The sequence below is a fragment of the Myotis yumanensis genome, unplaced genomic scaffold (assembly GCF_028538775.1).
Source record: "Myotis yumanensis isolate MYYU_CA2020_CCGP unplaced genomic scaffold, mMyoYum1.0.hap1 SCAF_6, whole genome shotgun sequence".
Classification (NCBI taxonomy): Eukaryota; Metazoa; Chordata; class Mammalia; order Chiroptera; family Vespertilionidae; genus Myotis; species Myotis yumanensis.
This window is the reverse complement of record NW_027223757.1, coordinates 90,667,756-90,680,657: the sequence shown is the minus strand read 5'-3', so window position 1 is coordinate 90,680,657 and position 12,902 is coordinate 90,667,756. Positions and strand designations below refer to the sequence as shown.

The 12,902-nt window shown below is 41.6% G+C and overlaps 1 protein-coding gene across 3 annotated transcripts in view; it reads right to left on the bottom strand.

Annotated features, from left to right (window-relative positions):
- Window positions 1-12,902, bottom strand: part of STK38 (serine/threonine kinase 38) — a 39,905-nt gene that overhangs the window by 14,007 nt on the left and 12,996 nt on the right. For all 3 annotated transcript variants that reach the window (XM_070418683.1, XM_070418682.1, XM_070418681.1), the window contains exons 3-7: window positions 12,073-12,124; window positions 11,054-11,176; window positions 9,053-9,136; window positions 4,539-4,662; window positions 2,253-2,407 (exon numbers count right to left, since the gene is read on the bottom strand). In XM_070418683.1, coding sequence (XP_070274784.1) covers window positions 2,253-2,407; window positions 4,539-4,662; window positions 9,053-9,136; window positions 11,054-11,176; window positions 12,073-12,124 — 538 coding nt within the window. The remainder of the gene's footprint in view (window positions 1-2,252; window positions 2,408-4,538; window positions 4,663-9,052; window positions 9,137-11,053; window positions 11,177-12,072; window positions 12,125-12,902) is intronic.

Below are 12,902 nucleotides of genomic sequence, written 5' to 3'. Positions count from 1 at the left end.
CTTGAATCAGGACACAGTTCTATTCTGTCAGGACACATGCCTGGGTTGCTGGCTCGATCCCAAGTGTGGGGTGTGCAGGAGGCAACCAGTCAATGATTCTCTCTCTTCATTGATGTTTCTGTCTTTTTCTCCTTCTCCCTTCCTCTCTGAAATCAGTGTTGGGGGGGGGGGGGGGGGGGGGGAGAAATAAACCCCATTAGGGGGGTGTGTGTGTGTGTGACACTGCCAAAGACAGCTTTGAGCCTATTAACCTGATATCTTTGTTTTCAGATCTGCAAATAACTTGTTCTACAAGTCAAGGAACAGAGTTTAATTCGTAGTTCTCATAATTACATGTTTTACCTGGACACCTCTAAGAAAAGAATGTGTCTTAAAGAGCAGTGCCTGGAGCAAATGTTATGCAAGCCTACATTTTCAGGGAATTCTGTAGCTGTTCTGAGTATACAGCAGAAACTCAAAACTGCTACATTTTCAATTCAACAAACTATATGGCTGAACACACAAATGAGCTTGCTTGTGAGAACATTTATTCTACAAGTCTGGGCTAGCATATTACAGAGAGCAAATGTGCCCCTAGCAGGGCCCCCCATGCCTCCTCAGCTCGATTGAGTCCCTAACATTTAGCCTTCAACGTTTGCTGAACCTTTACATAGACTACAGGGTACAACTACGCCAGCACTAAGGCATCGGGGGTACAGGACCAGTGCCTGTGAACCCAAGACCAACGAAGTAGGGCCAGTGCCTTATTAAAAATATATCTGGACTTAATGACACAGAAAAATATTCTCATATACATTAGCATTTTAAATACCAAGAATACCAAGCTATTTACTTTGAGGATCTAATTTTATAAAAATTATTGATATAAACAGAAAAGATACTGAAGCTATTATACCAAAATAGTGCTTATCCTGGAGTGATGAGATTATCAGTACTTTTCTTCTTTGTAACTCTCTGCATTGCTCAAATTCCTACTGTGTTATGTGCATTATTCTTATAATGAAGAAAGAGCTACTAACCAGAAGAAATTATCCGACAAATCTCCTGCCCTTTTGAAACAGAAAGATAAGGGTTTTTAAAGAAAAAAATTCCATTTTTTTAGCACAGCAAGAAAGTTATAAATTTACTTTCCTACTTAAAACAATTACATGTAACAGAACAGAAGGCAGGAACTTCGGAACGTCTCTTGATCAATATGTTCACTTTACAGGTAAGTGAGGCCCAGAGGTAGAGAGACTTCCAAGGAGGACCCAGCAACCACCCAGCACTAGGGGTTCTCTGCGGATTTGTTGTGAGTTTAAGAACCAAGCAAGTGAGCTCATTTGCATGTCTAATGATAAATATAAGACCATTACAGGGGCTGAGCAGCCTCTTAAACAGAGGGCATAAGATCTGGAATCTGAACTTGTGACAAAGTGTTGTGGTGGTTGCTGTTGTGCCTCACTTCCGGGTTTGTGGCTGGTGCCTCAATTGATGAGGCTGCCGACAGAGGGTTCTCAGTAAGTGATGCATCAATGTAAGTACCTGCTGAGGAAAGATGATGATCTTCGGCTTTATTACAAAATAACGTTCTAAATCAATTTTACTCTTAATCATTTTCAAAATGTCCTCTATTTTTAAAATAAACGTTCAATCAAATAACAGAATCATGCCCTGTCCGAGTAGCTCAATTGGTTAGAACATCATCCTGATATGCCAAGGTTCAATCCCCAGTCAGGGCACATACAAGAATCAACCAATAAATGCATAAATAAGTAGGACAACAAATCCATGTTTCTCTCTCTCTCTCAAATCAATAAATAAAATTCTTTTAAAAATTGTAGAATCATAAACTTTTCAGAGAAAGGAGGTAACAGCAAATGTACCTGTTTTTGTTTTTTTAAAAAGAGAGGCCCAGCCAGTGTGGCTCAGTGGTTGAGCATCGACCTATGAACCAGGAGGTCATAGTTCAATTTCCAGTCAGGCTCATGTCTGGGTTGCAGGCTTAGTCCCCAGTAGGGGGTGTGCAGTAGGCAGCCGATCAATGATTCTCTCTCATCATTGTTGTTTTTCTCTCTCTCTCTCCCTTCCTCTCTGAAATAAAGATATATTTTAAAAGAAAGAGAGAGAGAGAAACATACAAGGTAGTTCACAGCTCCACAGCTTCCCTACAGTGACTGCCATGGCAGTGCGGGTGTTAAAGCAGAGGCTGCTCAGATTGGTAAATACACCTGAGTCATGCTGCTACCCATCCGCCCCACACCCCGTAGTACCTTGCTGTCCAGGAGAAGGTTGTCTGGTTTGATGTCTCTGTGGATGAATCCAAGCTGGTGAATGGAGTCTATGGCTAACACTGTCTCTGCTATATAAAACTGAGTCTCCTCCTCTGTCAAAGTATCTTTTTTCATCAGGAGGGTCATCATGTCCCCTGTGAACAAGAAGATACAAAACCACCACACACACACAGCGCGTGAGTAAGCCAGTTTTCAGGTGTGCCTGCCCTCCTACCTGCCAACATAAGGCCCCTGCCGTGTTCCAGAGCCTGATACACACTACCACTATGGGCAGAAACAGGAAGTCGTTTCTACAGGTAAAGTTCACAGCCACGGGAGCAAAGCACTTCTGCCTAAGCTGACTGATGCTTGCCACCGAGCTATGGTTTCTACTCCACTTTGCGAGAAAAAGAGAACTTCTCTCACATTAAAAAAAAAAAAAAAAAAAGTAAATTTGCTTATGATAAATTTTTGAACTGGGAATAAAAGCTACTTCACTTTTAACTTCGCACAAATATCTGCAAGCGTCCCTAGGACCAAATGGCATTTCCACATGGGTGTACTGCCGCTGTTACAGAGGGAGCCTGAAATGCCGAGAGAGGTAAACACTGGGGAGGCCGGAAACAAGCTCTCCAGCTTCTACTTTCAAAGGCAGCAAAGTGCGCGTCCGCAGAAGCTAACCTGAACATCTATCTCCACAGAGACCGTGTGAGAGTTGCCTCCCCAGAGCGCACACTGATCATCTCCCAAGATCAGAGGGGTCTTCTGTCCAGTGTTTTATTGTATTTAAATATACACTAATATGCTTTATGCGATTTTTACAACACAGCATCAATAGTTCAACAATTAAAGGTAACCTCCTTGTTTTCTGCAAAGTCAAAATTTAATTCTTTCTGCTTAATACCAGCAACATAAAATGGCAAAACAAAGATTCTGATCCTAACTCAACGGTTAGACAAAAGCAAAGCAAACATGTATAAGTAGTTAAAGCTTAGAGAAATAGGAAAGGTTCAGTTTAGATCTCATAAAAAGCCATCTATGTTAGAAAATAGGGAAAAGAGAAAGAAACCTGGTGTTAACAGAGCATCATGCTGCTTTTTAAATTTCATTTCATTTATAACTTTTGGGGAACTTTAAATTCTTAGAGAAAAGTGGATATTTTACCCCCAGGCAAAAAATAATCAAACTTTTATTAAAATACTCTCTTTTTTGACCCAAGACTTGAAAAATATGAATCCCTACGCACTCCTGGCAGCCACACATTCAGTCTGGAGACACACTAGTGGCACAGGGATACCGTCCTCAGTCCAGCTCTGAGGTGGCCCACGGCCTTACACTGGTCCAGGAGAGAAGCCAATGGCCTCACCTGGGGAGCCTGTCCAGATCAGAGAGCTCAGGCCAGATGGTCTATGGCTCTGCAGGCCAGCTCCACCCAGTGCAAAGGGCAGGGTCCAGGAGACATGGGAGGCTATGGGAGATTGTGCAGGTAAGGCCTGGGGAGCACATGTCCAGGGGCTGGTGACTATTTAACAATTGGCATCTAAATAATAAAGTTTCTCCTCACGCTATCAGTCTCTTTTCTCATCTTCATCAATTGTTAATAAAAAAAATTACTGATGACCCTACATCTAACTAAAGGTTGTCATAAGATCAAAAGGTTATGCCACAATAGTTGCTTTGCTGTAGAACAAAAAAAAACAAAACTTCTTTTTTCCCCACCTGTCTGCTCACAGTTCATCTGCTCGCTGGGGACAGACTGTGTTTCCCAGAAGAAATGGTATGTCCTGCTCTGGGTTTGTTGGGAGCTGCCTCAGGAGATACACATGCTGACTTACATAAACTTAAAATTTCAGAAATGAGAAATTGAAGCTGGCTACTAATACAGGTAATGAGAAATTCACTCCTTATTAATATGTTATAGAAAAGGAAACAAAAGAATTGAAGCAAAGAATGTTATAGTTTCAATCTTTTCACTTAGGTAACTGATTATACAGATTCCCATTGACAGGAGAGCAGGCAGAGTCCCTAGTTTATTCCTATATATTTAGAAGAAAAAGAAAGAAATGTCCATCTGAAATCATGAGAATGAATGAGAAGGTTACTTTTATGGCACTAAGAATTGTAGAAAGGCACCCAGCACAAGACAGGTTATTGACTTCCTTTACAGACCTAAAAAAGATAGAGAAAGTAACTTTGTGAGCACGGATTAGAAAGGAGGGTTAATTGAGGTGAGAAAGAAACCACAGAACAAAAAGGAAAAATGACCTTTCATCGTCAAGTAATTACCTCCAGGCAGGAACTCCATGATTAGGTAGAGGTTTAGCTTATCCTGAAAACTATAGAACATTTTCACAACCCACAAACTGTCTGCCTCCACTAGAATGTCACGCTCCGCACGAATGTGGCCAACCTGGAGGTATATGCATTTGATTAATGACAAGACTTGCTCTGCTTTATTAGACTGTATATTTGTTTAAACAATTTAAATACTATTTTGAGTATTAAATTGTGATGATGCAAAAGATCTAATTTATACTTAGGCAAACCTACTAACTCAAAATTGACAACATTTGACTTGAAGATATTTGATAATGAAAAATTAAGTGATGAAAGTTTTTTAAAATGGCAAAATGAATGGCTGTAATGCAAATGGCAACTTTAACAGTGCAAAAAATCAACCCTCTGATTAGTCAAAATGACTATTATTTTGCATCTTTTTGTTCTAATACAGCAGTCCCTCCTTACCGGAGAGGGATACTTTCCAAGACCCCCCGGGGATGCCTGAAACCAAGGATAGCATGGAACCTTATATATACTACGCTTTCATACAGATGATAAAACTTAATTTGTAAATTAGGCACAGTAAGAGATTAACAACAATAACTAATCATAAAATAGAACAATTATAACAATATCTGTGATAAAACTTATGTGAATATGGTCTCTCTCACCAAATATCCTATCGCACTGTACTCACCTTTTCACTTAAAGGAAGCGCTTTACGGCTTCTCTTTGGCATACCTGATTGCCAGCATCACTACTCTTATGCTTAGGGCCATTCTACAAGCCCTGCTACACCACATCAGTCCGTCTCATCACCGAGATGGCTACTAGGTGGCTAAAGGCACAGCGTAGACACATGGGGCAAAGGCAGGTTCATATGCCAGGCAGATGGAGCAGGATGGTGCAAGATGACATCACACTACTCAGAACGGTGCTCAATTTAAAATGTATAAAGTGTTTATTTTTGGAACTTTCCATTTAATGTTTTCAGACCACAGTTGACCACAGGTAACTGAAACCACGGAAAGTGAAACTGCTGATAAGGGGGCAACTAATGTAATCTTTTATGATAAAGGTAAGTCTCAAGATGAGACTCTCTAAACAAGTCCTGGTCCAGGTGTGCAAAGGTATCGGCAATGATGGTGCCCTGGTTGACCATTCTAGAAGACTATGATACCACAGCATTTAGGGCGCTGCTATACACAGGGGATGTGCTCAATAAATTCTTACTGAACTGAAATATAAGAACACCTAAGGAAAGTTTTAGGTTCAGATTTATGACATTTCCCATTTCCTACTCTTACTGAAATATCTAGCTAAGGAGACCAAGTTGCCGAAGGTTTGGGAGAACTGGAATTCATTAAAATAATGTTTTATTATGAAATTTGCCTTATCTAATTGAATATATAATAGTAATCAAAACAGTGCTGCATATTATCAAATCCCACCCCCTCTCCTCTTATGTAAGTGTCACAAGATGCAAAGTTGGGTTGAATAAGATTTAAATTTATTAAACCCAGTCCAATTCTTGAAGAGATATTTTGGTCTTAACATGCCACAGGGCTTGGGTTTACAGCATGTTCAGAGGCAAAGATGTACCAAGGTTCACAAACTGGCACTCCTGTTGACAAGCTCACACAATGTTCTAGATGCCTGTTTGTCTTATTAGAATGTCTTTAGCAAAGCCAGGCGCTCTTCCCTATGGACACAAATCCTACCCCTCTCTCCTGTCTGACACCTCTCCTGCCTCATTCTTCCCTGCTAACTCCCAGGGGCCTGGAGGCAATTGAGTTTACTTACTATCTGAGTTTTCAATTGCTACTAAAATTGTTCAAGACATTTTTAAATAGCAGAAAACATACATTTTTACATCTCACTTGCAGCATGAGGGTGGGAAAATGGAACACAGGGTGATAAGGAACAGTGCTATGAATCACGACAATGCCTGGTAAAGCTACTGCCTTTACTCAGCTTTAATATGGGATCAAAGCTTTTAGAAAACACTAATGCCACCTGCTGAACAGCAGCCGTGGCTTTGACAGTCATTACTAGACACAAAGACAGTACAAAGCAGCCCTCACCTGCCTCTGCTCCCCTGGCTCCTGCTAAGGCTACTCCCTGCTGCAGAGCGCCGCTCGCCTTGGGGGACAGAAGGTGACTACAACATTCCCTGTGTGTCGAGGGGAAAGCTACAGTCACTGGGAGCTCCCCTTGCCCTTCTCTCCTGGGGCTGAATCGGCAGCTAGGACCTCAAGATCTAGGAGTGGAGTCAGGTGGATAGCGGGTAACGGACAGAAGAGCCAGAGGTGCAACTCCCACCAGAGGTTCCCCTTCCCCTGCTCCTTAAATATTTAATGAGATGCTACCTGGGCACTAGGAAAGCAGAGACACAAGTCAGTCTTCTATCCGATGCTAACACTAGACTGGCGCCACAATTGGAGGATTTCCTTTTGTGCTGGGAGAGAAACATGAAGAAACTAGCTAAATGCTGGTCTCTTATCCTTTAGTATTTATTTCCCAGGTAGCAAAACTGTCCATCCTGTGGGACAGAATAACAGTCTGAATTCTCAGTGGGCAGCTCTAATTCTTGCTCATTTTGGTAAAAGCAAACAAAAACCTTTTCCTCTGAATAAGGCACCTACCTATGCCTGCAAAAAGGTAGGCTCTGAGCCTAAACTTTGCCAGCCACACTCAAAAGTGATGGCCTTGCCCTGGTCTACTTCCATCCGACCCAGTATAACCAGTTTCTCCTTCTTCAGGATGGCTAGCCAGGGAGAGCCTGGGCCAGTGACTTTAACTGACCACCCTGAGGTCAAACCTTAGGGGAGCGGTTCTCAACCTGTGGGTCGCGACCCCTTTGGCGGTCGAACGACCCTTTCACAGGGGTCGCCTAAGACCATCCTGCATATCAGATATTCACATTACGATTCATAACAGTAGCAACATTACAGTTATGAAGTAGCAACGAAAATAATTTTATGGTTGGGTCACAACATGAGGAACTGTATTAAAGGGCCAGAAGGTTGAGAACCACTTCCTTAGGGAGTTAGGTCCAACGGCAAGATGGACTCAAATGCTAATTCTAACCAACACTTTCTTTACTTTCATGTAGAAACACTTTAGCAATTAATTCTGAAGAAGATACAGTCTTTGAGAAAATGGGTGACAGTGTCCGGATCATCTCTGTCACCAGGCTAAGGAACTGGCACGTGCTAAGAAGGACTAACAAATGAGAGTATGATGTGCGTTCTTTACAATATTAACTGAATGTGAATTATTTGATAAAGAGGGGTTTTGAGCCTTGGGTAAACCTATGGGAAACATGTCTGGTAAAAATAAAATGTACTTGTGAAATTCAAAATATTCTGACTAATCAATACAGTTTTAGTTTCCTTTTCAGGATCAACTGAAACTCTTTCAGTGCTTACAGCCAAACCACACACAAATTTTTAGATAAAATATAAATAGGGTGTGTGCATTTTTAATAGGTTGGTGTTAGCATAAACTATAGTGTCTGAATACTTATGCCAGGGTATTTGATACTCTCAATGGAAATTCCTGGGAGTCTAAAGCTTCTGGGCAACATGAAAATTAAAGAGAAAATATAAACTCCAAGTGTCGAGCTGAGACTTAAATGAAGCCTCAGTGATTGTACCTCCTCTCAAGAGGCAGAAAGGGCCGGGTGGGGCCAGCCTCCATCCCTGCTCGTGGGCTCTGTGTCAGAGCTCTCCTTGTCCTCCTGCAGCATCGGGTCTTCCACAGGGTATCTGCGCGCATCACCCACCATCATCTGCTCTTGAGCAAGCAGCTAACTTAAACTAGATTTACAGAATGTCTGCAGTCTCTTTCTTAATACACTGTCCAATATTTAAAATTTATTTTGCATAAACTACTTATGTATCTTACAAATCTATTTGCAAAGTAGGCTTAGGCTTTAGAAAGTGTTCTTATTCATGAATGAAGAATCTACACTGCTCTGCCATTTACATATTTTATCAAATTCATTCAGAAAGAAGACTTCTCTTCCAGGTGATGATAAGCTACTCCGAAGATCCAACTTTGGTGTCAGTGTACAGAATGAAGTACACGAAGTCACACTGAGATGGCAAATCCCAAATTCTAACGCCTAAGCCTCAGTTCCAAGGTGTGCGTACAGTTTCTCTCTCTCAGCTGCCAGTAAGGAACATGCCACCACATCAAGTGTTACCTCAAAATTGGCTCATGACAAAGACAACTTATGATCAAATGGGATTCAGAGAGAGCAGGTGCTTCTCTAATAGGCTTTCAACTTTTAAAAGATTGCATATAACATAGAAATATTATTTGTACTTTTAAAATATATGTAACTACTACTTCTTTGTTGGATAAAAAAAAAGTAATACTCTACAAATATTCATACATGACAGAGCTAAAGAAAACTGTAATAAGAATATACATTTCAAATAAGCAAAAAGAACAGTTTTAGGAGACAAAAAGTTCATCAGTTAACTAAAATCCCAACTACAATTGTGCTTTACCTGCTCTTTTTCAAGCATATCTGCTTTACGGAGTATTTTCATTGCATACACATGCCCTGTATCTTTCTTCTGAACAAGCCGAACCTAAAAGTTATTAAAAGAATGCCAAGTTAGAAGTTCACAATGCCAAGCTAATGCTTTCATGTGTTATAGGAAGTAATATTTAAACTGAAAAAGTATAAAAATATTTTTAAAAATATATTTCCATTGATTTCAGAGAGGGAGTGAGAGGGAGAAAGAGATAGAAACATCAATGATGAGAGAGAATCATTGACTGGCTGCCTCCTGTATGCCCCCCACTGGGGATTGAGCCTGCAACCCGGACATGTGCCCTTGACCAGGAATCGAACCATGACCTCCTGGTTCATAGGTTGATGCTCAACCACTGAGCCATGCCAGTCGGGCAACAAGTGTAACAATTTTAATATAAGCAACTATCAAGAACAAAGCAAAATAAAATGCTTTTTGAAGTTCCAAAATAGATATTTTACACCCAGTGAAATCAGTGCTAGAAACATCTGCTTTGGCTCCCTAATAGGACAAAACAATCTAACTCAGGACCCTCACTTTCAAACTTAAGGACTCATTAAACTCGTGGCTCATGTCATGCAGTCAGCTCAGAAAACCTAAGTAAGTGACTACAGCAATGTTTAAAACAATAGCAAAAGCTCATGCGTAGGAAAAATGTCTTGAAGGGAAAAAACTAAATATAACTAGGGAAATGGGATTTTATGCAGTTTTCCTCTCTTCTTAATTTTCCAATGTTTTTTCGAGAGAATAAATAAATCAATGAAAAGAAAATTAAGAGTCTACAAACCCCCCAAAAAGCCTCTGGCAATTCCCTGCACATCCTTCCCTTCCTCTCCCAGCACGTGTATGTTTTCTTCTCCCCACACCTTTGTTTTCCTGCTTGGGCCCCATGTCCCTTCCTCACTGAGCAGAAAGCAATTTAGAGGTGATACTGTCCATTTCCCTCTCTTAAGGGCCAACAGGGATTCTGAATGCTCAGGGATCAATTTATTCTTCCACCTGTGCTTTTGAATATATACTTACATTTCCCCGAGGGTACAGGGTTGCCATACCTATTATACAAAGACTAGAGGCCTGATGCACGAAATTCGTGCAAGAGTAGGCCTTCCCCTTCCCCCGGCTGCCAGCACCGGCTTCCCTCTGGCACCCGGGACCTGGGCTTCCCTCGCAGCCCTGGCTTCATCTGGAAGGTCGTCCGGAAGGATGTCCGGTCTAATTAGCATATTACGCTTTTATTATTATAGATAATGAAACTGTGGCAACAGTTGGTCACCCACTCTGGATGTTTTCCACTAATGGAAATGATGTTGCATGGCTCATGCACACCCTCCCCAACAGACTGCTCTTGTGACCAAGCAGGATGCATCTGCAAGATTAGCTGGGACAAAGCTACATATTCTCTCAACTCTCTAACACTACCTACATAGCTCATTTCTACAAATCCTGTCCCTCAGGGCCATCTTTTTACAGCTGTACCAGTCTGGCAGGAAAAAATATAGAGTGGAGATATGCTTTTAGCTCATGCCTGGAGAGGCAACGTGTTACATACTGGGGAAAACAAGAGCTTTAAGATCAGGAAACTTGGGCTGACTTCTGGTACCACTGGATATATGCTGCAGTGTCAATGGCTGTGACACTGCAACATATATTCCCCTCTGAGTCACCGATCAGTTACTGTCATGATTACAGGAGAAAAACAATATAATAAGTATTGGTTCCCTTCCACCTTTTAACGCTCCTACATCAATATTTAAAACATCAACATCATCAGAGAAGAACAATCCGAGAGCTGGGGCAGTGGAGCGGGGAAGAGGAGGCAGACAGAGCCGTGAGGGTGTGGGGCTGGCATGCTGGACCCTCCTACCCCATATTTCACTTATGTCAACAGTCATGAGCTCATGGCATATGAGAAGCTTTGAGGTGCTGTGGGCTTTCGCATTGGATAAGTAGCTGTAGCTGTGGGGTTTTTACCTCACCAAATGCTCCTCTGCCTATTACTTTTAAGGACTCAAAATCTTCCAGTCCAAGTCTTGTCCTCTTCAAACGAAGAAACTCTGTTTCCTTCCGAGCATGAGCTGATCGCCTGAGTCGTTTCTAATGTTTAAATAAAGGGGGAGAGGGGAGAGGGGGAGGAATTGAAATTCCCCAACAAAGTCATAGTGACTTTACCCATCTGGAGACCAGAACCACACCAGGCTAAACATAATCTTCTCACCCCGGAAAGCACCACAGAAGGACCCCACTGCTCACTGCCCGCCCCCCACCCACCCCCAGCCTTCAGATACAGAACCACACCACACTGAACAGACTGGGTGCTTCCTCTGGGGACACGTCACCCACCCCCTCAGCCATCCACCATTCCAGCCCTTCTAACGAAGGAGGGATGACCCGCATTGTCCTTTAACCTTCGTTATAGAAAAGTGTGTGTGTTCTTCATTTCCCTCTAGGTTTTTTACACATTGCAGTTCATTTTACCATCTAGTTTTCTATTATCTCTGTAAGTCTGGGGTATTTTTCACCATTTTCCTGGGTTCTGTAATTTATTCCTACTTTTGTAAGCATTTCCACTGCCATTTCAGTTCCCTGCGCAGTTACTAACTGTGCTTTCCCCCACCACATCGGAGGCATAGAGGAAAGAGCTGATCTGCCTTGAATATGATTTCAGAAGTTTGTCCCACTTCTATGGAGCCTCTTCAGTGAATTCTGTAAATATGCTATCCTGTGCTTTTTAACATTTTAAATTGGTTTCATCTCTTCCTTTTCTTGGAATTCTAAATTAATGCTAATTGACTTGCTATGATTGTACCTGGAGAAGTTCCTCTCCTGACTGCTTCCGCATTAAGTACAAATGCCTCAGTGCAGAAGCACACCAGCCGCCCAAGGTGCTGCTGCTGAGCAGAGCCTTCCCCGGCACTAAGACTAACAATGTGCTGAACAGGATATAACCTGCCACGCTGAGTTTCAAGGGAAAAAATTCTGATTTTAATTACCTCTTCATCCTTTAGGCCTTCTTCTTCCATCACTTTTTCTAACTTCTTTTGTCTAAAAATAAATAAACATGTGAAATAATATTTGAATGTAATTTTCTGGAAAGCGTATACAAACATAAGAATTGTTTTTTAATGACAAAAAAAGGTAGATCTTAAAAGATCTCATTAAAGTAACAAATTACAGTTACTAAGACAAGTGAAAAGATTCCCACTCATTAGTTCTACATTTTGAAACAGACTGTATAAGATGTTAATGCAACAATCTTATTTCGAAATGAAAAGTTCTCTCTTTTTTTTTTCCTGTCAGAACTGTATTTCCTCCTTAACAAACCACAAACAGCTGGTGTTTGATAACCTCATATCAGGGTGTTTCTCTCCCTCTCCCCGATATCTACTTCCTTTATTTTCACATCTTCTTCCTCCTCCTTGCCACAAAGAATAATAAACAACAAAGGTAAAATGCAGAATTTGGATATTCAAGGAAGGTAATTGGCGGGGGGGGGGGGGGGGGAGGGAAGAGGGGGCACCTGTGAGGTGAGGGGGGGAGAGATTGAGTAAAAAAGCCCCCAAAAAAGAGAGAGAAAAAGTCATGGAGACAATAGGGTGGTGACTGCTGGGGGGAGGGGGGATGGAGGAAGGTAGAGGAGGGTATGTGGAGGATAAATGGAGATGGACAGAGACTTGACTAGGAGCGGTGAACACACAATACAGTGTACAGATGATGTATTGTAGAATTGTGCACCTGAAACCTGTATAATTTTGTTAACCAATGTCACCCCAATAAATTCAATAAAAAGGGAGGGAAAAACCTTAAGAATTCTAAATCCTTG